Raw genomic sequence first — 24,402 nt, 5'->3', positions numbered from 1 at the left:
TTTTTTTTTTTTTTTACATACACATATATAGGGGAATTTGGGTCATCTATAAATAAATAAAAAAGTTGCACCTTTAACACAATTCACATTTAGTGTGATCAAAGGAAAGATTTAAAACTTTTTCTTAATGCGTTCAACCTATAGCTCATGAAGCTAGGCACAGAGCAAACTAATAGGGAGTAAATGCTGGCTACTTCATTTGTAAAATGCTGAAATCATAATGTCCATTTACCTGAAGAAGAGGTGCTACCAATGTGACTGACAACACTAATGAGTCGATAAGAATGAGGAAGATTTCCTGTCTGGAAAACAGAAGTGAGCATGACTTTTAACTCTTCATTTGAATAAAAGCAAAACACTAAATTTAAATTCATTATCAAAGCTAATACGGCTGAGTTTCAGTGTGTGTGTAGTCAAACTCAATAAAAAAAAAATCCAGTGGTTGTATTGTTCATACCTTTTGACCCAAGAATTCTACTCCCAACTAAGAATTTATCCTAGGAAAATCATTCAAAAGAAGAAAAGAGTACATGTATAAAATTATTCACTGTAGCATTATCTATAATAATGGAAAGTTGGAACAATAGGCCCAATAATAGTTGAATGATTAGTGGTATACCAACTCAATGCAATATTATTCAGTGGGTCAGCAACATGTAAACTTGTTTTTGAAATCCACATGAATGCACACAATAATTACAGCTCTATAAAAACAGGTATGTTAATGATTAAGTACTGGAAAACAAAATGAACAAAATGAAAACAGCTGCGGTGGTACTGTAGGGATTATGGATAAACTTTTATGTTTTAAATATTTTTTAAAATGCTATTAAAATACTGTTAGTAGAAAAATTGTAAAAACCTGGAAAGTGACATTCATGCACTGCAGGCAGCACTATAAGATACAAATTTTGGGAAGGAATATAGGTATATGTAAACCAGAAACCATTAAAATGTTTCTCAACTTGGAAGCAGTAATTTACTTCTGGGAATTTACTGAAAGAAGAAAATCCTAAACACAGAAAATATTACAATCATCCACAGTTCCTCAATGTATTTTTTAAACATGTATATTTTTTAAAGTAATCTCTACACCTAATGTGGGGCTCGAACCTACAACCCTGAGATCAAAAGTTGCACAGTCTACCAAATGAGCCAGCCAAGCGCCTCCCAATGTATTCATTATTACAATGGAACAACAGAAACATAAATACTCATGGTTAAAAATTAAGTGAAATAAATAGTATGTTGATTTGAGGCAATATACATACAGCCATTAAAAATAAAATGCTTATAAATAATCTTTAACAAGTAAGCAGAATAAAAACTACTTCCGACGTTTTAAAAGCACAGTTGGAGGTAGGGTTGACAAAATATGTAAAAATGCTAACAGCAGTTGTGTTAGGACAGTGGAGTTCTACGTAATTAAAATTACAAAAAAATTGGAAAATGGAAAGAAAAGCAATTAAGAAGGGCAAAAAAAGGTTACAATGTGTTCTAGTTTAATGTCATTGATCCAGTAGTTTTTACTGAGTTAACAACCAACTAGTTTTGTTATTTCACTTAAAGACAATATAGTTTTGGCAGAACTACAGGTGAATTAATATATGACATTGAGAGTCATGTTACTCAGTTACTACCTAACATGCATAAGAGGGAGTCAGGATATCTTTCTAGTTTTGTTTCATTTGATTTTGAATCTTGTATATAAGAAATGAGGAGCACGGTGCCTGGGTGGCTCAGTCGGTTAGGTGTCCAATTCTTGGTTTTGGCTCAGGTCATGATCTCAGGGTCCTGGGATCAAGCCCTGCGTCAGGCGCTGTATACAGCAAGGAATCTGCTTGGGATTCTCTCCTCTTCCTCTCCCCCTCCCCTCACTCACAGGCTCTTTCTCTAAAATAAATCTTTTTTTTTTTTTTAAAGGTTTTATTTATTTATTTGACAGAGAGAAACACAGCTAGAGAGGGAACACAAGCAGGGGGAGTGGGAGAAGGAGAAGCAGGCTCCCCATGGAGCAGGAGCCCGATGTGGGCCTCGATCCCAGGACCCTGGGATCATGACCTGAGCCGAAGGCAGACACTTAACGACTGAGCCACCCAGGCGCCCCATAAATAAATAAAATCTTAAGGGAAAAAAAAAAAAGAAGAAATGAGCAAAGGAAAAGAGAACGTGAAGAGCACTGATGGCTGCCACAGGGGATACTGACAGTGGGGCCTTGGAAGAGAAACAGCAGGAAGAGTGATGCCGGCAGCCTGAGCAGTCCTACTTAGGGAGTAAGCAGCCTACCTCTGCATTTCTTTTTAGTTCCTCCGCCTCCGCTTCTGTGTACTCCATGTCTAAAACATCCTCATTGCCAGAGTCCTCATCGGAACCCAACGAATCCAGAAAAGAGTTGTTAAACTCTGCAGAATATAAAGTGTTGTAAAAGTTCTTAGAATAGACACAAAGTGATATGATTAGAAAGATAAAAAAAAAACAGCTTGGAGTACATATTTTATCATCCTAAGGAAACCTAAAACATTATTAGGCTTTTATTTTATCCAGCCCACTCCGGGGAATAACAATTCAGGTACCAGGTATCTATAAAAGAAATGTCCCTTTTCTCTTAAATATATTTATATGAAAGGGATATAATGCTAAGAAAGGAATAAAACTGAAAAAAAGATTATGGTTTTACAGATAACCCAATTTCACATTATATAAACTGTATGTTAGATTTCAACTATTTGGTGTATATATTGTAGGTGCTCCCAGCAAATACAAATGATCTCACAGAAAAGCGACCATAAAAAAATTAGTATCCTTTCATGTTCTTCAATATTACATCTTTTGAAATGTAATAAATATAATGGAAATTTAACCTTTTTAAAAAAGATTTTATTTATTTGGGGGGGGGGGGGGGGAGGGGGGGGGGGAGGGAGGGAGAGAGAGAGAGAGAGAGAGAGAGAGAGCGCGCACACAAGCAGGGGGAGGGAGGAGCAGGCTCCCTGAGACGTGGGGCTCTGATCCTAAGACCCTGGGATCAAGGCCCGAGTGGAAGGCAGACACTCAACTGACCAAGCCACCCAGGCGCCCCTGGAAATTTAATCTTTAAGTTTCACTAAAATACACTAACAATTAAATCCAAGATTGCTTTTTTCTTTAATAAAGTGTTTCCACTGGTAGATTTACTAATGACTGTAAATAAAGAATCCTGGGGGTGCGATGGGGTGTGGGGCTGGGTGGCTCAGTCAGTTAAGAGGTTGACTTCAGCTCAGGTCATGATCTCACAGTCCTGGGAACAAGTCCCACTTTGGGCTTCTTGCTCAGTGGAGAGTCGGCTTGTCCCTCTGCCCCCCCTTCCCGCTCATGTTCTAATAAATAAAATCTTAAAAAAACAAACAAAAGAATCCCAGAATCATTTGTACTTAAGTGTCTCTTTGCTTTAAAATATAATTAATTCCACTCAAATCACAGTATAGTTATTTATAAGACATGAACACCTCAGAGTGGGAAGAACAGAAAAAGAGACTGGAACATCAGAACTCTGGAAGCTGGAAAGTAGATGGTGACTGACTTAGCAGACCAAGGAAAGCCAAAACCAGATCCTAAGCCAGTAATGGAAAAGTTGAGAACCAATTCAATTTACATCACAGAATCTTGTTCAAAAGACATACAACCTTGAACTACCATGTACCGTTGAAACTGGAGACTAAGGAGGAGATAAAAATAAGGATTTGATGAAAAGTATTTGAGAAACAGACTCCCAGGACCCCTTTCTCCCCACTTCATGCTGCTGAGCAATGACAGAAGTCTGGAGTTTTATCCTCTGGAGAGGGTAAAACAGTCTCTGGATTGGGGGATGCCAGGCACATACTGAAAAGAGAGGAGTAGGCCACAGTTTGCATAGTGAAGGATGAATATAACTGCCAGCCCTATTCCTATACTTGGCTCCCAGAACTTTGGCAGCCACATCTTTTACCTTTAGGCAAAGGCAAGAGATCAGAAAACTCTTTTTTAGGAATCTGACCAGCCCAAGAAAAAGGCCTAAATAACATTAACATCATCCCCAAAACAGTCCCACCCAGTAAAACTCACAGTTGACAAGGCCTAGCTATTCATATGCTCAGGGCTTCCAATCAACCTTTAGTCTCCTCTTCTTAATCATGAACCACAGCCATGGATTACTACGTACCTGAGGAAAGTCTCTATTAAGAAATATAAAGAGCATGGGGTGCCTGGGTGGCTCATATGGCTAAGTGTCTGCCGTAGGCTCAGATAATGATACCCAGGGTCCTGGGATCAAGCCCCATGTTGAGCGCCCTGCTCAGCGGGGGGAGTCTGCTTCTCCCTCTCCCTCTGCCTCTCCCCCTGCTCATGCTCTCTGTATCTCTCTGTCTCGAATAAAATCTTTAAAAATATATATAAAGAGCATAATAACAAGACAGGACAGAGCAGCTAGAGGAAACAATCTGTATTCAGGGAGAAGAAAACTTCAAATAAGCAAACAAATGAACTATATTTAATATCCTCAGATATTTGAGATGATATTGCTTCTATGACCCCCCCAAAACTTAAAAAAATTAAATCATTAAAAATAATACTTCACATGCTTTTCTGTGTGTGATTCATTTCTCCATTAAAACAATGTAATTAAAATAATCTCCACACCTTGAAGACTTAACTCTGTTGCTCTTTTGAGGTCATCATCTTCTTTCTGTTCCCAAGCTTCCTAAAGGGATAAGAACACAACTAAGGTATTTAAAAAGGTATTGAATAAACTTATTTAAGGACTACAAAATCAGCTGCTCTGGAAGTATTTGCTAATAATGTTTTCCATAATCTTATGTTTGGAATACGACCTTTTGAGGGATGTGGAGAAATTCTTTGCTTTTTTCAATGCTGCCCTCTAAAACCCAACCTTGGGGGTTAAAAAGGCTTACATGCTATCTCCTCTAGTCAGTGACACTTGGCTTGCTAACCAAAAGCCATTCACTATGACATTATGATTTAATTCCCTTTTTCCTTCTATGTATGAAATACCTGGCACATAGCAGAATCTACTTAGCAAACTGCTCTGTTTTCTTTCCTCTAATTTACAGCCTTTGCCAATTTTCATGGTATAAACACTCCCACCATGGCCAATTTTAAGCTACCAACGTGATGCTGAGTGCAGAGTTGGGAAGAGGTACGTACACCTGAGCTGATGGTGAGCTGGCTCTAGCATATCACGGACCCTAAAGTCTGTGACAGCAAGATAAAACAATTCTTTCCACAAGATCATTATTCAAACACTTCTGTTTTGTTCTTGCTAAAAAACACAACAAAAAAACCCAAGACACATACTAGATACATGGTGAATACGAAATGAATTCGTTGACTGTTGACTGTTATTTCTCTAATACATCTGAGGTTCTCCTAGAAAAACAAGTACCTCTGAACATGTCTCAACTGGATGATTAATTGTAAAAATATGGAAATGTTGACTGTAAAAAATTTTTCCCTCTCATCTGCAGAGAAAATACAATTTACAAACTTCATGCATAAATGAAGAAAAAACATAATTTAAGCAGAACTGTTTATACTTTTCTCAAGTCTACACTTGTTTTTAAGATCACTAAAGTATATAAGAAGCTCAGAATGAGCTATTCTGCCTTTAAGTCCTGGGAGCAATAACACTGTATTCAAGAAAGAAACAGATATTCTCTAAGAGGAAATATGATTACTTAAGCTTATCCCAGCTATAAAGTCTATGAGGAAACCCAGATGGTAAAAGAGTCTTTTAGCTATTAATAGAATGATGCAGGTATACCAAACTAATGAAAGTTCATCTTATATTTCTCAGATGTGAAAATAGGTTTATCAGGTAGTTTTAACTGGGTCAACTGACAAGAAATAGGATATTCGTCTTTTGTATATGAAAAAGAGGGGTACTGAATTTTTTCTTTTTCTGCACTATAAGGAACTATTAAGAAATTAGACGTTGGTCTTTTAGATTAAGAATAAATTTTCTAAAACAAATGATTACTATCCATTATTTGTAAAATGGGTGACATGAATGCATCTTGATGGCCAGGAGGCTAGGGAGGTACTTCTTGTAAATAAAAGGATACAGAACAGCTGGTTCGGAAATCATTTTAAAGCAGTTCTCAACCTTGACTGAACACTAGAATAACTGTGGGAAGTTTTAAAAAATGAAGGAAGCAAGTAAGGAGGGAGAGAAGAGAGGGACAGAGAGAGGGAGGAAGGAAGGAAGAAGGAAGGAAGAGAGGGGAGGAGGGAGAAAGAGACAGAAAAAAGGAAAGAAATCCAGATGCCCAGACCATACACTAGAATCAATTCTATCAGAATTCCTGAGGGGAAGAACAACCCAAGCATCAATATTTTTTAAAGCTCCCCAGATGATATTAATGTGTAGTTAAAGTTGAACCCCTCTGTTCTAGACAAATTAATTTTTTTTTAAGTTTTTATTTTTAAATAATCTTTACACCCAACATGGGGCTCCAACTCACAACTCTGAGATCAAGAGTCGCATGTTCCACCAACTGAGCCAGCCAGGAGCCCTAAGATAAAAATAGATTTCTTAATTTGATTATTTGTAAACACGAAAACTGTGTGTTTATTCTAGGGAGTTTTAGTAAATTTTTATTACTAGCATGACTCGGATTGCACTGGATTAGATAACCATGAAGACATCACCTTTTAGTCAGATACCTCAGGGAACTGCGATGGTACAATCAACCAGCTCTGGCAAATATAAGCATGATGAACTAAAAATTTAAGAACAGATTATTATATGGGGCGCATGGCTGGCTCAGTTGGTGGAGCATGAGCCTCTTGATCTCGGGGTTGTGAGTTTGAGCCCCATGCTGGGTGTAGAGACTACTTAAAAATAATATCTTAAAAAAAATAGATAAGAAAAGAGCAGAACCAGATAAATGTTAGTCAATGGCTGAAATCTGAAATTTCAAATACTATTCAGATAATATTCCTGAGAATTTTATGTTCAAATAATTCATAGGAAAGGATTCATATTGTGAGAAAGTGACCAGAACAAATACAATGCCTTAAAATATTAGTGATAAAATCATGGTGGTATGCTGGCTGTTTCTATAGCTTGCAAAACCAACTTGGACTGGGGATGATCTCTAATAACCCACCTTTCTTTAGCATGCAATGAATTATAGTAATGGGAAGTAATCAACAATACATTTTGTTGTATCTGGATTTAAAAAAAAAACAAACCCAAAAAGAAAAAAAGACTACCACTGTTTCTATTTCAAACCCAAGGCAAAGCTCCAAAGTTTGTTTGTTTTGATGTATCAATGGTTTACTGTATGTAAATTATCTGGAATGATGCCTGACACACAGTAAGTGCTTAACACATGTTAGCTGTTGTTATTACTGGGAAAGACAGATATGGAGAAAATAGCAATATAATTATCTCTTACTTGCTCTTGAAGGCTCTGAGCCAATGCCTGCTGAAGCTCTTGCTCTTCCCTTTCACGCTCCATATCATACTGCTGGAGCCAATCGACCTCTCCTTGAGACCCTTCTGGAGTTTTGTTTTCTTTATTCTCATCACAGTCTTTAGTTATCTCAGTAAAACCGGCAGACTCTGAGGAAGCAGAACAGGACATAACTGGGAAAGCTGCTCTAATAAACTGTAATCTCTGGATTAGAGTGACATCTACTGTTCAGAGAGAGTAATTTACCTGAGCCTCATACATAATTTGCTTGGGACATACAATTTCATTTTACTACATTTAGATCATGGTTTCTCAATCTCAGCACTACTGACATTCTGGGTGGGATAATTTTTTGCTGTTTGAGGGGGCTGTCTTATGCACTGCAGAATGTTTAGCAACATCCTTGGCCTCTACCTACTAGATGCCAGTAGCACCCCTCTCCCCCAGCAGCGACAACCAAAAAGGGACAGATATTGTCAAATGTCCCCTGGGGGACGAAACTGTCCTTGGTTGAGAATCACTGATCTACCGAAATGGTTCTGAAACTTAACCAATCATCAGAAGCATTATCGTTAAGGATGGAGAAAAATGAATAGCCATATTCACAGCCAGTCATAATGTCACATGACCAAGTACTAGGAATAGAGTAAATGAAATAAGAATTAGGCTAGAATGATTATCTTAATATTGAGGTTTTTCCATTATTAAACTGTACGTCAAATGAGTGTATATTTTCACATTAATGATCAAATAACCCTTGTACATATTCTAAAGCAAAAGAGCTACATGAAATATATAATAAACACCTCATGTACTGCACAAACAAAAGACAATATATATGTTTAAAACATTCATCCAAGGAGATAAGAAAAAAAATTAATCTTTCATTTCTTCCCGTTCCTTCTCAATCTCTAGATCACAGCTAGCTAGGATAAACAACATGGTCATGATTTTGTTCTGGTGAAACAGATTTTGTTCTGTTAGAACAACATTTCATTATAATTTTAATACAGATAAGAGTGGGTGGATAAGAGCTTTCTCTTTCTCTCTCACTTTACAAAAGCAAAAATTCTCATCTTAACAAGGAAATTCTCATAAGAATTTAATTGGTCAACAAGAATTATCTTTACAGATTTTATATGGATTGCTTTAAAATCAGTATATGCTTAGGGTGCCTGGGTGGCTCAGTCAAACATTGGACTCTTGATTTCGGCTCAGGTCATGATCTCAAAGTCTGGAGATTAAGCCCCATGTTGGGATCAACACTGGGCGGGGAGCCTGCCTGGATTCCCTCTCTCCCTCTCCCCCCATTTGCACTCTAAAATAAAGAAGTAAATAAAGGTAAGCAAGTAAAATCAGTATATGCGCTTTACTTGCCCTATTACTGCATTTTAACTACTTAAATGATACTTTTCTATAGCCCACACTATAAACTCTGCAGTTTACAGCATCTTTTTATTTTTAATTTATTTTTGTTTAAAGATTTTATTTATTTGACAAAGAGAGACACAATGAGAGAGGGAACACAAGCAGGGGGAGTGGGAGAGGGAGAAGCAGGCTTCCGCGGAGCAGGGAGCCTGATGTGGAGCTCGATCCCAGGACTCTGGGATCATGACCTGAGCCGAAGGCAGACGCTCAACGACTGAGCCACCCAGGCGCCCCCCTTTTTTTTTTAAGGTTTTATTTATTTGTCAGAGAGAGAGAGAGAGAGAGAGAGAGCACAAGCAGGGGGAGCTGCAGGCCGAGGCAGAGGGAGAAGTAGGCTCCCCGCTGAGCAAAGAGCCCAACAGGGGACTCAATCCCGGGGTCCTGGGATTATGACCTGAGCCAAAGGCAGACACACCTAATCGACTGAGCCACCCAGGTGTCCCTGAAGTTTACAGCATCTTGATTTTAGACTCTAAGTCAGTAAGTAGTTCATTGTTTTTTAATTGTATTAAATTGCCAAATGAATATTTACCTTTAAAAACTAACTCTGAATATTCATTAAAAGAGAAAAACCCTCAGGTATATTAAGGGCAAGAGCAATATGATCCCAATTTTAAAAAATTATATAAAAGATGTCAGTAATTTCTTCCTTTCCTCCGTTCTTGGAGAAACAGTCATTTCCACAGTCTGTAAGGGGCAGCTCTGAGGTCTATCTGACCCTGCCTGTCCCTCTGGCCTTAGCTTACTGCACCAGGAATGGATATTTGAGTCAACCAATCAGATTATTTCTGGAAATCTGAGACTGAGGCATTCAAAGTTAGCTGATGTTGAACATTTCAAGTGGAAGAAAGATTTGGGAGTTAAGGCTGCTATTTTAGGGCCTAAGTTAAATATTACTTTTATTACCAAAATATACTCAATTAAAAAAAAGTGACAGAGGTACAATTTTTCTTAACCAATAATTTTCAGCATTCCATGTATCAATGTGCTCCACACAATCCTAAAATTACACTATCAATTAATCCATGTGATAGAAAACAAATCAAGAAAGTTTACTTTTTTAAGATTTTATTTATTTGATAAAGAGAGAGAAAGCACACAAGTGAGAGAACACAAGCTGGGGGCAGGGGCAAAGGGAGAAGCAGACTCCCCGCTGAGCTGGGAGCCCGACGTGGGGCTTGATCTCGGGACTCCGGGATCATGACGTGAGCCTAAAGGCAGACACTTAACCGACTGAGCCACTGAGCACCCCAAGGAAGTTTACTTTGAGATAATCAAGACAGATTTATCTTCAGGACAAGATTATGAGATGGATACAAACATTACTTAAGATCTATGGGAACAAATATAACCATGGAATAACAATACACTTTTAAGGAACCTGAACAATGGATAGAAGGAAAACCATGTGTTAAAACTCAACATTCTTACATTGAATACAGATTATCTGACTCTTCCCCTATCCCAAATGAAACCTCCTTTCCTACAGTCTTTATTTCAATGAAAGGGATCACCATACACAGTCTTTTTTTAAAGACAGAAAGCTGGTGTCATTTTTTACTTGTCCCCTCCTATCAGATAAGTCATTATTTCCTAACTATCTCTTAAATCCATCAACTTTTCTTTCAAATGCCAAAACCTTGGCTTAAGGCACCATTAGCTTTTGGTCTAGACAACTGCAGCAACTTCCTAACAGGTCTCACAGGATTACTTTGGGTTCTGTAATTTATGTGCTACAATGCAGCCAGAATCATCTTTTACAAATATAAATCTTTATCAAATACTTGTTTGCTTAAAAATAGGCAATAACTTCCTAATGCCTTTGAAAAAGAAGTCCAAACTTCTAAACATGGCTTCAAGCCATGTAAAAACTAGAGAATGCATGTCTCTCTTTTGCTTTTCTTCCTCAACACTATGCTCCAGCAATGCAGATCATTCTCAACTTTTTTTTGCTGCCCACTAACTTGCCAGCCTTTCTCAGCCTTTGCATACACTCTTCCCTCTGGCAAATGTCTGGAGACATGAAACCTTACTTGGCCAGTCTTCCTGACCCTCCTGAGTTGATTCATGAGACACTCTGTTGGGCCCCAAATATTTACTGAGAATCTACTATGCACTGGGCACTGTTGTAGAAGGTGAAGATACAGTGATAATTAAAGCAAGATGGCCCTTGTCCTCAAAGAGCTTAAGTGCAAAGGCTGTGAGATGAGAATGAACTTAGCATATTTTGAGGGACAGAGAGAAACAAAGCCACTATGGCTAAGTAGAGTGAAAGAGGGGGAGAGTGGAGAAAGGTCATGGTAAGAGGCTTGGATGAAGTGTAATGGCAAGCCAAATAAGTTTTTGTTTTTTGTTTAAGATTTATTTATTTGACAGAGCGAGAGAGCGAGCGAGAGCAGGAACACAAGCCCCCTCTCCCACTCCCCCTGCTTGTGTTCCCTCTCTTGCTATATCTCTGTCAAATAAATAAGTAAAATCTTTAAAAAAAAAAAAAAGGAAAAGGTCTTTAAAGGCACACACAGTGGATCAAATTCTGAATATGAATAGAGGGACTGGCCTTAAATAAGAGCAGGAATAGTTTCCTCCATAACAAAAGTGAAGGCAGAGTTTTCATCTGACTACATCTATCTTCTTTGAAAAGTCCACAGCTTGGCTATAAACCTAGAGTGTGTGCGGAAAGAGAAATGGAGATTTGAGGAAGAGATCATGGAGAATGAGAAAAGAAATTTACTAAGGAAGTAGAACTGACTAGTCACATTTAGAGCCCACTTAAGAGTGTAGTCATGAATGAGAGGGAAGTCTAGTCCGCACAAACTTGTGACCTTCTCCAGTAATCTTCAGCTGCTTGGGGGTAGGTATGGAATATGAATCTAGTTAAGCTGGGAGCCAGGGTTGTGTCAGGTGACTGTGACAAAAAAAGAGGAAGGAAAGGAGAGTACCAAGATCCGGCCTACAGGCTGGGAAAGTGATGACAAGAGAGAGGTGATGAACAGCAAATAAGAAGTCAAAGGACTGGAAATCTTTTTTTTTTTTTTTTAACTAGGCTCCACACCCAGCATGGAGCCCAACCAACATGGGGCTTGAACTCACAACCCTGAGATCAAGACCTAGCCAAGATCAAGAGTTGTACACTCAACTGACTGAGCCACCCAGGCACCCCAGGACTGGAAATCTTAATGAGATCAAGTAATCACTGAAAACAGAACATATAACACTAAGTAAGTTGGAAGGAGTGAAGGATATATGAAATCAAGATTTCAAAGGTGGTACAGTTACTGATGAAGACAAAGTCAAGAGAAGTAGTTCTCAAACTTGAGCATGTATCAGAACTACTTGGAGTCAAAACAGAATGCTGACTCCTATATCCAGAGTTTCTTATTCAGTAAGTCTGGGGTGGGGCCACAAACGGCATTTCCAGCAAGTTCCTGCATGATACTGATGATCTAGGGACCTACTTTGAGAACCACTGATCTAGGATAGGACCTCTGTCAGTGATCAAGATGCGGTAAGGGGGTGCCTGGGTGGCTCAGATGGTTAAGCATCTGCCTTCAGCTTGGGTCATGATCCCAGGGTCCTGGGATAGAGCCCCCCATGTCCGGCTCCTGGCTCAGCGGGGAGCCTGCTTCTTCATCTGCCTCTCCCCCTGCTCGTGCTCTCGCTCTCTATCTCTGTGTCTCGAATGAATAAATAAAATCTTTGGGGGGGAAAAAAAGATGGGGTAGGAAAAAAGATCTTTAGAATGAAGATTAGGAACTGAGAAACCAGGCTGTTGAAAGGATCATTTATGAAGATGCTGAAGGCCCTAAGAATGTTAATGAGAGAGAATGAAAGGTAAAAGACAGCTATAGGAAGAGATAAAAGGAGGCAAAGTTTGATGTCTTATACTTCAAGAAGCTGGGATTTTTGCAGGATAAAAGGAGACAAAAGGGTTGGAAATGGGACTGGGTAACAAGGAGAAAACCTATCCCATCTCCAGGCTCTTAAGTATTAGGGTATGGGAAAAAACAACTTATACTTAAAGAACAGTAGGGCAATCCATAATGGGAGCTTTTCAAAGAAAAATTGGCCTTGACTAAATACTAAAGGGACTTAACAACTAAATGCAGTGGGTAAACTTTGGGTTCTAGGTTTAAAAAAAAAAAAAAAAGGACTTTACACTAGAATTATATATGGAAATACTGTTAAAATTGTTAGGGGTGATTACTGTTACGTAGGAAAATTTCCATATATTTGGAGATTCAGCCTGAAGTGTTTTAGGGTGAAATATCATGATACCTGCAATTTCAAACAGTTGCTGTAAAAAAGTGCATGCGTGCATGTGTGGAGTCTGCAAAGATGGCCCCCAATGAACTACGCAGTATTCTTACTTACTGTCAGTATTTGTATTCCTGTGTAGTCACCCCCCAGAATGAATCTAGGTAGATTCTCACTGTGAGTGCTCTTTAAGCAACAAAATGTGGTGGAATTGATTCTGTGCTAATTCTGAGGCTAAACATTACATTAAAGAGGCGTGGCAGTTTCTTCCCCTTTTGTGCTCTGGGAGCCCTGAGCTGTCATGTCAGAAGCTGACTACCTTGCTGGAAAGAGCACATGGAGAGGGAGAGGCCCTGAGATTGTGGGGAGGGGAGGGGAAGGAAAGAATGGAGAGGACACCCAGCCACCCCAGTGGACCTGTCTAGCCAACATCACCAAGGTGCCTAGGTGAGCCATCTTGGATGTTACAACCTAGTTACAACCAGTCAGTCCACAGAGTTGTAAGATGTTAAAATGTTTTAAGATACGAATTTTGGGTAACTGCTATACAACTATCTACACAGACACACAGTGAGGGGAGAAAGCAAATGTGACAAACTGTTAAATAATGAATATTTCATTTCTCTCTGGATTTGAACATTTTCAAAATAGAAGATTTATGGTAGACTTTGATCATGTTTGATCATTCCTTAGTTTTATTGTTAATTTTTAAAAGTATGATAGTGGGATTGAGGCTATGTTTTTTAAAACAGAATTCTTTTAAAGGTACTGAAATCTTTACTGATGAAATTATCTAATATCTAGGATTTACTTCTAAATAATCTAGGGGATGGGGTGGAGAAGATGGGATATATATGAAACAAGACTGTCTTTTTTTGATAATTATTGTTGATAATGGGCACAAGGGGGAAGATTCATTACACACCTCTCTAGTTTTGTACTTGCTCCATAGTTTCTGTAAAAAAGAAATGTTGCAGCAGAAGCAATGTCTTTGGGTTTCAGTTACAGTAAGAAGGTGAATGCAACAGTTACATTAAAGAAACAAACACAAAAAAGGCTTGCATCCGATGGGGGAAGATAGTAGCTAGAGAATAGAGGATTTTATTTAAAAAGGCTATAAAGTACTTACTAATAAGTCTGCTCTCCCCAAAGCTGCTATATGGTTGTAAACGACTGTAGTTGTTAATGCTTTTGATAACTCAGTGTTCTCCCCAACTGATGTAGAGAATCTAGAACTAATTATACATAAGAATAACTTCCTTTGTTAATTTTAGGGAGATGTAGGACTGAGCAAAGATGTGAAAGGAAGAGCTGAAAGCAGGAATTATTGGCAAAAGGCAAAAGCACTAATATTAACCAATGATATCTAAGGGCAGTGACTGTAAATTTAATAAGAGAAAGGGATTTCCTGAGGATACTTGCATCAAGAAGGGCGGGGGGGAAGGAGCACCCTATCCAAAAACCATCAGTTTTTTGTATCCAATTAGACTGAGGATATACTAATTCTTACCTTCATTTGCACATAAAGTAATTCACAATTGATGAGGCTTAACCCCCAGAATACAGAAAATAATTGTGATTTACTATTATTCTCTTCATCTCCAAAATTCTAGGCTTGATGTACTGAAACACATCAGCTACACAGACAGATAAATATACATATTAGGGATATCTGGAGAAAAAAATTAAGAGTTGGTTACAGGAAGAGGTAGTAAAAGTTTTCTACCTAAAATTCTTAAAATACCCACAGGGCAAGGCAAGGAGGCTCTGCTGTTGTTCCCACTGATGGATTGAAAAATAACAAAATATGAATAATTACCACAAAGTAAATTTTGATCTGTATAGCACTTTACACTATATGACCTAACATTCTACTCACAACCTTCTGAAGTATGCCTGGTGTATTCCTATACAGAGATAAGAAAATGGAGTACCAAAAAGGTTAAACCGCCTATTTAGAAAATTTATAGCTATGGAGCGGCTGGGCGGCTCAGTTGGTTAGGCGTACAACTCTTGATTTCGGCTCAGGTTGTGATGTCAGGGCCATGAGATCGAGCCCCGCGTTGGGCTCCGGGCTCAACCCAGTCTGCTTGTCCCTCTTCCTCCCCTCTACTCTCCTCGCTCTTTTGCTCTCTAAATGAATAAATCTTTAAAAAAAATTCATAGCTAGTCAGTGGGACAGCCAAGATGAGAGGCTTAAAACCTGACCACTTAGTTCAGGTGTCTTTCTACCATTATAAAGGGATGAATCCAAAGGAAAGAGAACTTGAATTATTCATACACTAAAACTTGGTACAAATTCAGATACAGAAAAATGAGGAAAGAATTATACAAATTTCTGAGAGAGCAGTGGTAAAAAAAAAAAAAAGGGACCAAAAAAATGACACATTTACTTAAATGCACAAAAGAATTCTAACTTTTGGGGCGCCTGGGTGGCTCAGTCGTTAAGCGCCTGCCTTCAGCTCAGGTCATGATCCCAGGGTCCTGGGATCGAGCCCCGCGTCGGGCTCCCTGCTCAGCGGGAAGCTGCTTCTCCCTCTCCCACTCCCCCAGCTTGTGTTCCTGCTCTCACTAGCTCTCTGTCAAATAAATAAATAAAATCTTTAAAAAAAAAAAAAAAGAATTCTTACTTTTCTTTTGATGTACACTTAAAGGGATACGGCATACTTTACCATCAGTCTCTGGATACTACTCGCAATATATAACTTCTCATTTTTTAAACTTTTTTTTTAAAAAAAAGCATGAAAATATGAATAGCCCTATTACACAGATTCATTTCACCTCCCATTATTTACAAGCCACTTGTCCCTACAAGGCTTTAGAACACAGTTGTGCCTTAACAGATGTTTATTTTCATTAAACCTACCGGTCTCTGTGACTGTTTTGGGCTTCTCAGTCTCCACAGTGTCTTGATTTTCAGGCATTTCTTGAATATCATCTTCTGCAAATCCGGTATCTGGGCTGCTGGTTGGTTTATCATCATCTTCATGACTCAGAGTTGGTGAAGCTTCTCTCTTACTCATCTCTAAAACAGCTGCTAGAAGCTCTTCTTCGCTCATTCCGTCAAATCCGGAGTTTTCCAATTCAGACTTATCAGGCTCTATTCTACATGATTTTGAATCCTGAAAAAGAGAGTCACTTTTAGAGGAAACCAGAATGCCTGAGAATACAGCAATCTTAAGAGTTTAAGGTGAGTTTATTTCTAAAATGTTTCCTTTCTTTGATATTTTGAGTTAACAATCAATAGCCAATATATGAATTCACTGGCAAGCCTAATTTTCTAGGGATACATTTTATTGATTATAGTGTTAAGTATAGGATTTAGAAAATACATAAAAATAACAAAATAAATTCATTCAAAATCCATCACTCAGACATAATTACAGTAAGTATTTTTGGTGTATTTTCTTCCAGACATACGTGGATCACACTATAGACACTGTCACTACACGTAGTATTTCTTTTTTTGAAAATTATTTTATTTTGTATTTTTAAATTTCTTACTTAAATTCTATTTAGTTAACATACAGTGTATTCTTAGTTTTGGGGGTAGAATTTAGTGATTCATCAGTTGCATATAACACCCAGTGCTCATTACATCAAGTGCCCTCCTTAATGTCCAATTACCCCATCCCCTCACACTTACCTCTCCACCTGTTTGTTCCCTATAGTCAAGAGTCTCTTATAATTTGCCTCCTCTGTTTTTACATTATTTTATTTTTCCTTGCCTTCCCCTATGTTCATCTGTTTTGCTTCTTAAATTCCACCATACGAGTGAAATCATATGGTATTTGTCTTTCTCTGATTATTTCATTTATCAAGATACCCTCTAGTTCCATCCACATCATTACAAATGGCAAGATTGCACTCTTTTTGATGGCTGAATAATATTCCATTGTATGTATACCACATTTTCTTTATCCATTCATCTGTTGATGGGCATCTGGGCACTTTCCACAGTTTGGCTATTGTGGACACCGCTGCTATAAATTTACACTGGGGTGCATGTGCCCCTTCGAATCACTATTTTTGAATCCTTTGGATAAATAGTAGTATAATTGCTGGGTCATAGGGTAGTTCTGTTTTTACTTTTTGAGGAACCTCCACAATATTTTCCAGAGTGGCTGCACCAGTTTGCATTCCCACCAACAGTGTAAGATGGTTCCCCTTTCTCCACATCCTCGCCAACATCTACTGTTTTCTGAGTTGTTAATTTTAGCCGTTCTGACCCTACACCTAATATTTCTTTTTTTCCTAGTATTTTTTAAAAATTATCTATATATACCTTTATTAATCACTATTGTTCCAGCAGTTTTAAAGTTCAATGAATAATCTTATTGGGGAGAAAATTCAATTGTAAATTGAATCAGTATAAACCGAGTACTGGGTAACTTCATATTGCTCTGAAAGAAACACAGAACTTATGCTGTTCAGTTAGAATAGTGGTGCAAAAATATTTATAACACCTCTCAAGATACTTACTGCTACTGTAATTTTATATGAAAATAAGTGTATTTTTCAATAAAGCATTCATAAGTTAATCTTTGTTTAGTTATACAGAGAAAGGGTATTTAGTTTCCTGCATAAATGACAAAGAACAATAATTTATTGGTTTATTTTGTCTCTACAAAGTCAGATATTTCCTAGTATTTCTATTTAAATGTTAAGTCACCATCTTTTTTTTCTTCTTCTCAAATAAATGAGAAAAATAAAAACAACATCAAGATTATATAAACATTCAGAAGTTATTTTCTAAAGAACTTTCTCTCATTTCTGGGAGAGCTTCTGACTTTCTATCATTTCTCATTGAAGGTGAGCAGCCACAAACTATCTTTAGCTTTAAAATAAGACGGGAAACAAGTCAATAAAAATTAACTACTAAATTAATTGTTATCTTAACAAAAGGGAGATTTAAAATCAGTCAAATGAGATGATGCAAACTCCTAGGAAAGCTTGTATCTTCAAAGTATTAACTATTATTATGTGTCAAGATAGAAAATTATAAAGTTACGCCTTCTCACATTCATTATTTAAACCTCTAGATTACCTGGTTGGCCTGTTGATGTAAAACGTTTACTACAGTCTCCCCCATAAAGTAGCAATTAGTATTAAATAAAGCAAATAATTATTTCAGGACCCATATGTAAAAGTTGCTCTGAAGATTAACAGGAGAAAGCAATTTACCTGTAACAACTTTCACTTCTAAAGTCTCAATCATGGAAACAACCTAAGTGTCCATCAATGGATAAATAAAAATGTGGTATACATATACAGTAGAATACTATTCTGCCACAAAAAAAGAAATGAAATCTTGCCATTTGCAACAACATGGATGGACCTTGAAGGTATTATGTTAAGTGAAATAAGTCAGACAGAGAAAGACAAATACCATGTAATCTTGCTTACATGTGGAATCTAAAAAACAAAACAAAACAAAACCTCACCAAGCTCATAGATGTAGAGAATAGACTACTGGTAGCTAGGGGTGGAAGCCTGTGTGTGTGAGTGTGAGAGAGAGAAATGGACACAGCAGGCCAACTTCCCGTTATAAAATAACTTAGTCATGAGGATGTAATGTACAGAATTAGACTACTGTTAATATTTTATTGCAGATTTGGAAGTTGCTTAAGAGAATAGATCTTAGAAGTCCTTACCACAAGAAAAAAAATTTTTTTGCTAAATATGTATGGTAATGGATGTTAACTAGACTTACTGTGGTAATCTTATTGCAAAACATACAAATACTGAATCAATATGCTGTACACCTGAAACTAATATGTCAATTATACCTCAATAAAAAAAAAGTCCCAATCCATTTTTAAACAGACTGGTTTTGTAGTTACACAAAGTATACTCTTTAAAACTAGTGTTTCAACAGATCCATTAAGTTTATGAATTTATGATCTACCCTGTGTATTTTATTAAGTTTACCAAGAAAAGAAAAAAGGTTGCTGATGCTAGTTGTAAAGGCATTTGTTTGGACAGTAAGAGCTATATAAATATTTGTCAAGTATTTTGATGAGAAATTACTTACTTTTTCCAGGTCTTCCTGCTGCTGTTCGCAGCCTGACATTTCACAAAGTCTCTGGCTAAGGGCCACAGAGCGTTTTAGCTCATCCTCACTGTCTGAATCAAGGCATAAAGCCAAGCTCTTGGATTTGAAGGTGAAATTCCTGTAATTTAAGAAAAAAACCTATATGAGTCTGATAAATACACTTTTGTCCTTGTTATTCCCTTGATGTGTAAATACCAAAATAAAAAACTTTTCCATTACGGAAAATGATTTACAGAGAAAAAAAGATACAGCAAAAGAAGTGTATTTAAGCATTACCTTTGCCCCACTCCAAAACAGCCATGCTTTGAAAATCAGACAATTCTTATGCTATAATAAAATCCATCCGTAAACCAATCACTTTGTGCCTTTTTTCTTTTAATGATCAACCCCAAAGAAGTTTGTTTTTATAAAGCAAGTACTCTACTGAATGCATGCAGACATAGCAATGAATAAATGTTTTTGACAAAATTGTGCATGAGGGCTAATTTTTGGTCTTTTAAATTATGATCCATGTTATTTTAAAATTAACAGTAACATTCCACTTATCCAATTATATGTACGTCAGACTTCTGGCAACCTCTATTTTCCACAACACAGGGATTCAAAAGTAAGAAAAAAGGCTTCTGAGGAAAGCAGTAGTTTCAAAGCCAATGCACTTTACTCTTTAGACAGGGACCCTTTCTTTCCCAGGAAATGGTGTATAAAATAATGTAGCAAGTTCATCAAGAAATGAGAGCTAGGAAATGAGAGAGAATAACCACAAAAAGGGCAATAAAAAACTGTAAAGTCATTTAATATAAACTGTTTTGTAAGACTTAAAGCCTCTGAGGGCATTATATTAAAACACAGTGCAATAAGTGATACTCATAATGCTGATTCTGAGTCATTAAAACATTTAAATTATCTTCAGTGTATTTTATTTATGAATATAGGGAATTCTGTAAGGTTATAGAGTATAAAACCATCTAAAATGGTAAAGCATTTTAAAGCTTAATGCTTAAAAAAGCAATCTTCAGCTATGTAAAAATTTATATATGAAATATCAAATATCATTCTTCAATACCAGATAAGTAAGGTGTTACTGCATTGCCTTCTAAGTGAGCTGAAAATAAACTAAAAGAAAAAGTGGTAAAGGTCAAAGAGCACGAACTTTCTTTGATGGAGATTAACATAAATTCATATAGTATACTAAAAAAAAAGTAAAATGGAAATTGGAAAAATGCAATTAATCTAAATGTAAAAACTGTAAATAAACATACAGAATGATGGCACCAAGAAATAAGAGGCCACAATGGAAACCAGGAGGATTGCATAGCAATGTAGATCAAAGAAAAGAGGCAAGTGGTCAGTGATAAGCCCAAACATAGTCTGTGGCTGAGAGCTCCCAGGATATCACTGCACTCCAGCCTATACACTTGAATAGCCTCCCATTATGTGTTCAAAAGGGTTTTTAGTATAACTTAGAAATAGCCAATTAGCCATCTTAATTCCTCATTTCTGATTTCATGCACACCAAGCAAAACTGAATGTATTAATTTGTTTATCCATGTAAATACTTTGCTGAAGGAGGGTGACACCTGGCTACTAATGGACCAGGGTCAAATGAGACAAAGGACATTGTAGAAGAACCAATGGTATTCTTGTTCAAAACTCAGCCTCTTTTAAGTTTGATCGGCATGACAGGTCTTCTAGGGCCTAATTATCCTTTATTGACCAACTCTCAAATTCTCATACCAGTAGACCCTGGAGAACAGATGACCATGCCAAATATAATGATGCCCAATGAAACCATCTCCTTCTTGAAACTATAGTGATTTGGTACATAAAGAGTGCATTCCATTAATAATTACTATATTCACAGAAGGCAGCTTGCCTGTAGTAAGGAAAAATATTCATCCTGTAAATGCATCACTTGCTCACTTTCTAAGCAGCCAAGTGGTATTGCTCATTTGTATCTTGAGAACGGGCAAGAGTATTCATATCGGTACCATTTCAGATTTCTAGTCATGTTAGTCATCTGGTTTTAATTGCACTGAAAAATAATTAACAGGAGGAAAAGAAAATAGCAGTTCCCAAATGTCATTTTATGGTTATATAAGCCCCCCAAAGCCCTTAAACAACAGAAGTGTCTCTTTTCTAAAAGTACTTTGGGACATCAAATTTTCAGAAAAACTAGTTTTAAAGATAAATGACAACCAAGTCATTTAGAATTGTTTAATCAGGAACTGTGGTTCTAGTTAAATTATAGAGGAGATATATTAAAAAAAAGTATTTGCTTCCCTTTATGGACAAACTTTTCCATCTTAAGTAAAAAATATAAAACATTTGTAGAATAGCTACATTTCATTGTGTGTTTGTTTTCTTGTTCCCTTTCAGAATTGCTTCAGGTCAGTGTCCAAGACAGGAAGTCCCAGACTGGCTAGCAACAGGTGAAATGATATTTTGAGATCCCCATGTGTATCTTTGAGGAACAGTGCTTTATACCAACAGTGGTTATTTTATCCCTTCAAGCCTTAAAATCCCTTGTCATCAGTCAATTTCTATAGTTGTAGGATGAAAATATTATGTATTAACAGTTGATTTAAGAAGTTTAAAAACAAAATTTTGAGAAGATCATCTGAACGTGCTTCACTGTTAAAGATTTGTTATACCCTAGGTTATACCTCAAAGCAGATTCAGGAAAATTACAAAGTATACTAATACAGAGCAGTTATCATGCAAAGAAAAACAAAGAAAAGGGGAGGGGATAATCTTGGAAATCAGGGTAAGCCAAATCTTTAAAAATACAAATTTTGGGTACACAAGAAATATAACTCACTTTGAAGGTGTAGAAGGGCTGGTGATGCAGGAATTCACCATTTGAGAGGCTTTCAATGGTCTAGAACTATCAGAAAATTAGAAAATATATAATGTATATAATTACATTATTAAAAATATATATTTAACTTATAAAATGAATTATTCTATACTACAGCTCCTTATATATCTTTTTGCAAATAATTACAATACTTCTACTAGCAATAGAGGCCAAAAGAGAAAACAAGGTACCATCTGTAGGCTCTTCCTGATCTAATGATCTAAATAAACAGCATTGGAAGTGAAGTCAAAGGTAATGCATATGAAAAGAACAACTTGGGAAAATTATCTTGCCTCAGTTCTTTACTTTTAAGCAATAAAATAGTAATAGCTCTCATTTATTGAGGACTTACTGGCTACCAGACACTGGAGTTAAGAGCTCATAGTTTATTACCTCATTTAATGTTCACACCATCCTATTATTTCCCCTATACACAGGTCAAAGAACTTGTCCAAAGTCTTCAAGCCATTCCATTCTGGAATCATATAGCCTGGTTTCAGGCCTGTGATCATAAATCACCTACACTAATGGCCACAAAGAGTAACAGGTCTACCAGCAGAGGGCAGTTTGCATTAAGCAAAAACATCTATTCTAACGAAAGCCTGTAGGAGAAAACCCAGAAACACTTAAAAGACTCTGGGAAATTATCTTTATTAATAAGTAGGCCCACTGAGTCCTTTAGTGTAAACTTACACGATGTAGTATATATTTCAATTATTAATCCAAGGGAAATACATTTTCTAAAACTGCATCAATTATTGTTAGCAAATGTTCATTCACTTTCTGAAAGGTCTATTTATTCTATTTTAGCCAAGACACCTGGCTCTTCCAGTTACTAACTGCATGACCTTAAGAAAATCACTTACTCTCCTTGAATCTCTGCAAAACTAAAAATTTAGACAAAATCTCTAAGATCCTTTTTACTTCTAAAGTTGGAGAACTTTATGATTCTACCAAATTAGAGTTCAAGTATAAAAAAGAACTACAGTACATGGCTCCAAAGTAATGTAACAAGAGTCATGCAAGAAAGAGCAACATTCAGAGAAGTCCTAAGGTTTTCTCAGCATACATGATGAAGCAAAATCAAAAGTAAAGGTTACTTCTTTTATCATGGAAAAATTTCTAGGAGCCACAGAAGTTCTTCACTCACATTGGTGATGATACATTTATGAAGACAATCAATTTTGGGGGCACTAGATAAAATTTAGTATGCTGTTTCTCAAACTTGCATATGCCAAAGAGTCAGCAAAGGCATTTAAAAAAATACTTATTCTTAAGCCCTATCTCAGATCTACTAAAACAGAACTGGCTAGGGAAAGAACACAGGAATTGGTATTTTTTAGCGTTCAAGTGACTCTTATGAATAAGCAAATTTGATTTATATTCCCAAAATGTATCAAACTTGTCTTCTAGTGATGTAAAATAGTAAGCGCACTCTCTAAAAAGGTAACTTATTATGAAAGGCAATTAATGCACTCAGAAAAATTTTAAGCATTTTATTTAATTATTTCCATCAGGTAGTAATTTGACACAAAATCTCAAAATAAAATAAAGCAAAATTAAAATCTTCTTGGTCTGATTTTACCTGAGAGTCATGTTATCTAGTTCAGTCATTGTTTTGGTCAGACACTAAAGCCCTTCTACTTCAAAAGGGAAGGTAAAGAAATTCTCTCTCAAGGACTTACATTGCCATATGTGCACTCCAACCAAGGGTGAAGGGTGGTTTTGTATTTTCAGTGCAATGAGAAGATAGGGTCAGGTATCTTGGAATGATGACTTGCTGCCCAATCTTGTTGTTAAGTGAGAGAGTGACATTGAAGCTATATCGTTTTAAATGAAGAATGAGGATCCTGAAAAACAGGAGATGACATTACTAGTTCACACATAACAGAGCTAGCTCTCTTACTGGTGAAAAGAGATCACTGTAACTAACCATGTTAGACAGCTTTTGACTTAAAGAATACTTTTGGCTAAAGATCCTTCAAAGACCATTTACCAAATACCTGCCACGTGCTAGGCACTGTGCTAGGTACTAAGAATATAAATAAAAATAAAACATGGGCATTGGGTGGATAAATGAGGTCTGGGTAAAATATTTATGTTTGCAGAAAAAAAAAAAACACCAAATAAAACACATTTTACTTTAAAATGTTGGTATTGGGGGGTGCCTGGGTGACACAGTCGGTTGAGTGTCCAACTCTTGGTTTTGGCTCAGGTTGTGACCTCAGAGTCATGAGATTGAGCTCTGAGTCGGGTTCCATACTCAGCATGGAGTCTGCTTAGAGTTTCTCTCTCCCTCTGAGCCCCTTCCCCCCCATTTTCTCTCTAAAATAAATAAATAAATCTTTAAAAAAATTTTA

General features: G+C 36.9%; 1 protein-coding gene across 5 annotated transcripts in view; it reads right to left on the bottom strand.

The window, feature by feature from the left end:
• Positions 1-24,402, bottom strand: part of USP37 (ubiquitin specific peptidase 37) — an 81,261-nt gene that overhangs the window by 5,616 nt on the left and 51,243 nt on the right. For all 5 annotated transcript variants that reach the window (XM_025891574.2, XM_073878663.1, XM_073878658.1 and 2 more), the window contains 8 exons: positions 23,728-23,892; positions 22,004-22,069; positions 19,165-19,303; positions 15,997-16,252; positions 7,431-7,597; positions 4,651-4,711; positions 2,287-2,402; positions 233-302 (listed from right to left, as the gene is read on the bottom strand). In XM_025891574.2, coding sequence (XP_025747359.1) covers positions 233-302; positions 2,287-2,402; positions 4,651-4,711; positions 7,431-7,597; positions 15,997-16,252; positions 19,165-19,303; positions 22,004-22,069; positions 23,728-23,892 — 1,040 coding nt within the window. The remainder of the gene's footprint in view (positions 1-232; positions 303-2,286; positions 2,403-4,650; positions 4,712-7,430; positions 7,598-15,996; positions 16,253-19,164; positions 19,304-22,003; positions 22,070-23,727; positions 23,893-24,402) is intronic.

Source organism: Callorhinus ursinus, unplaced genomic scaffold (assembly GCF_003265705.2).
Source record: "Callorhinus ursinus isolate GAN/ISIS: 27379988/994484 unplaced genomic scaffold, GSC_fseal_2.0 scaffold2, whole genome shotgun sequence".
NCBI lineage: Eukaryota > Metazoa > Chordata > Mammalia > Carnivora > Otariidae > Callorhinus > Callorhinus ursinus.
The sequence above is the reverse complement of the archived record's forward strand: the minus strand, read 5'-3'. Positions and strand labels throughout refer to the sequence as shown.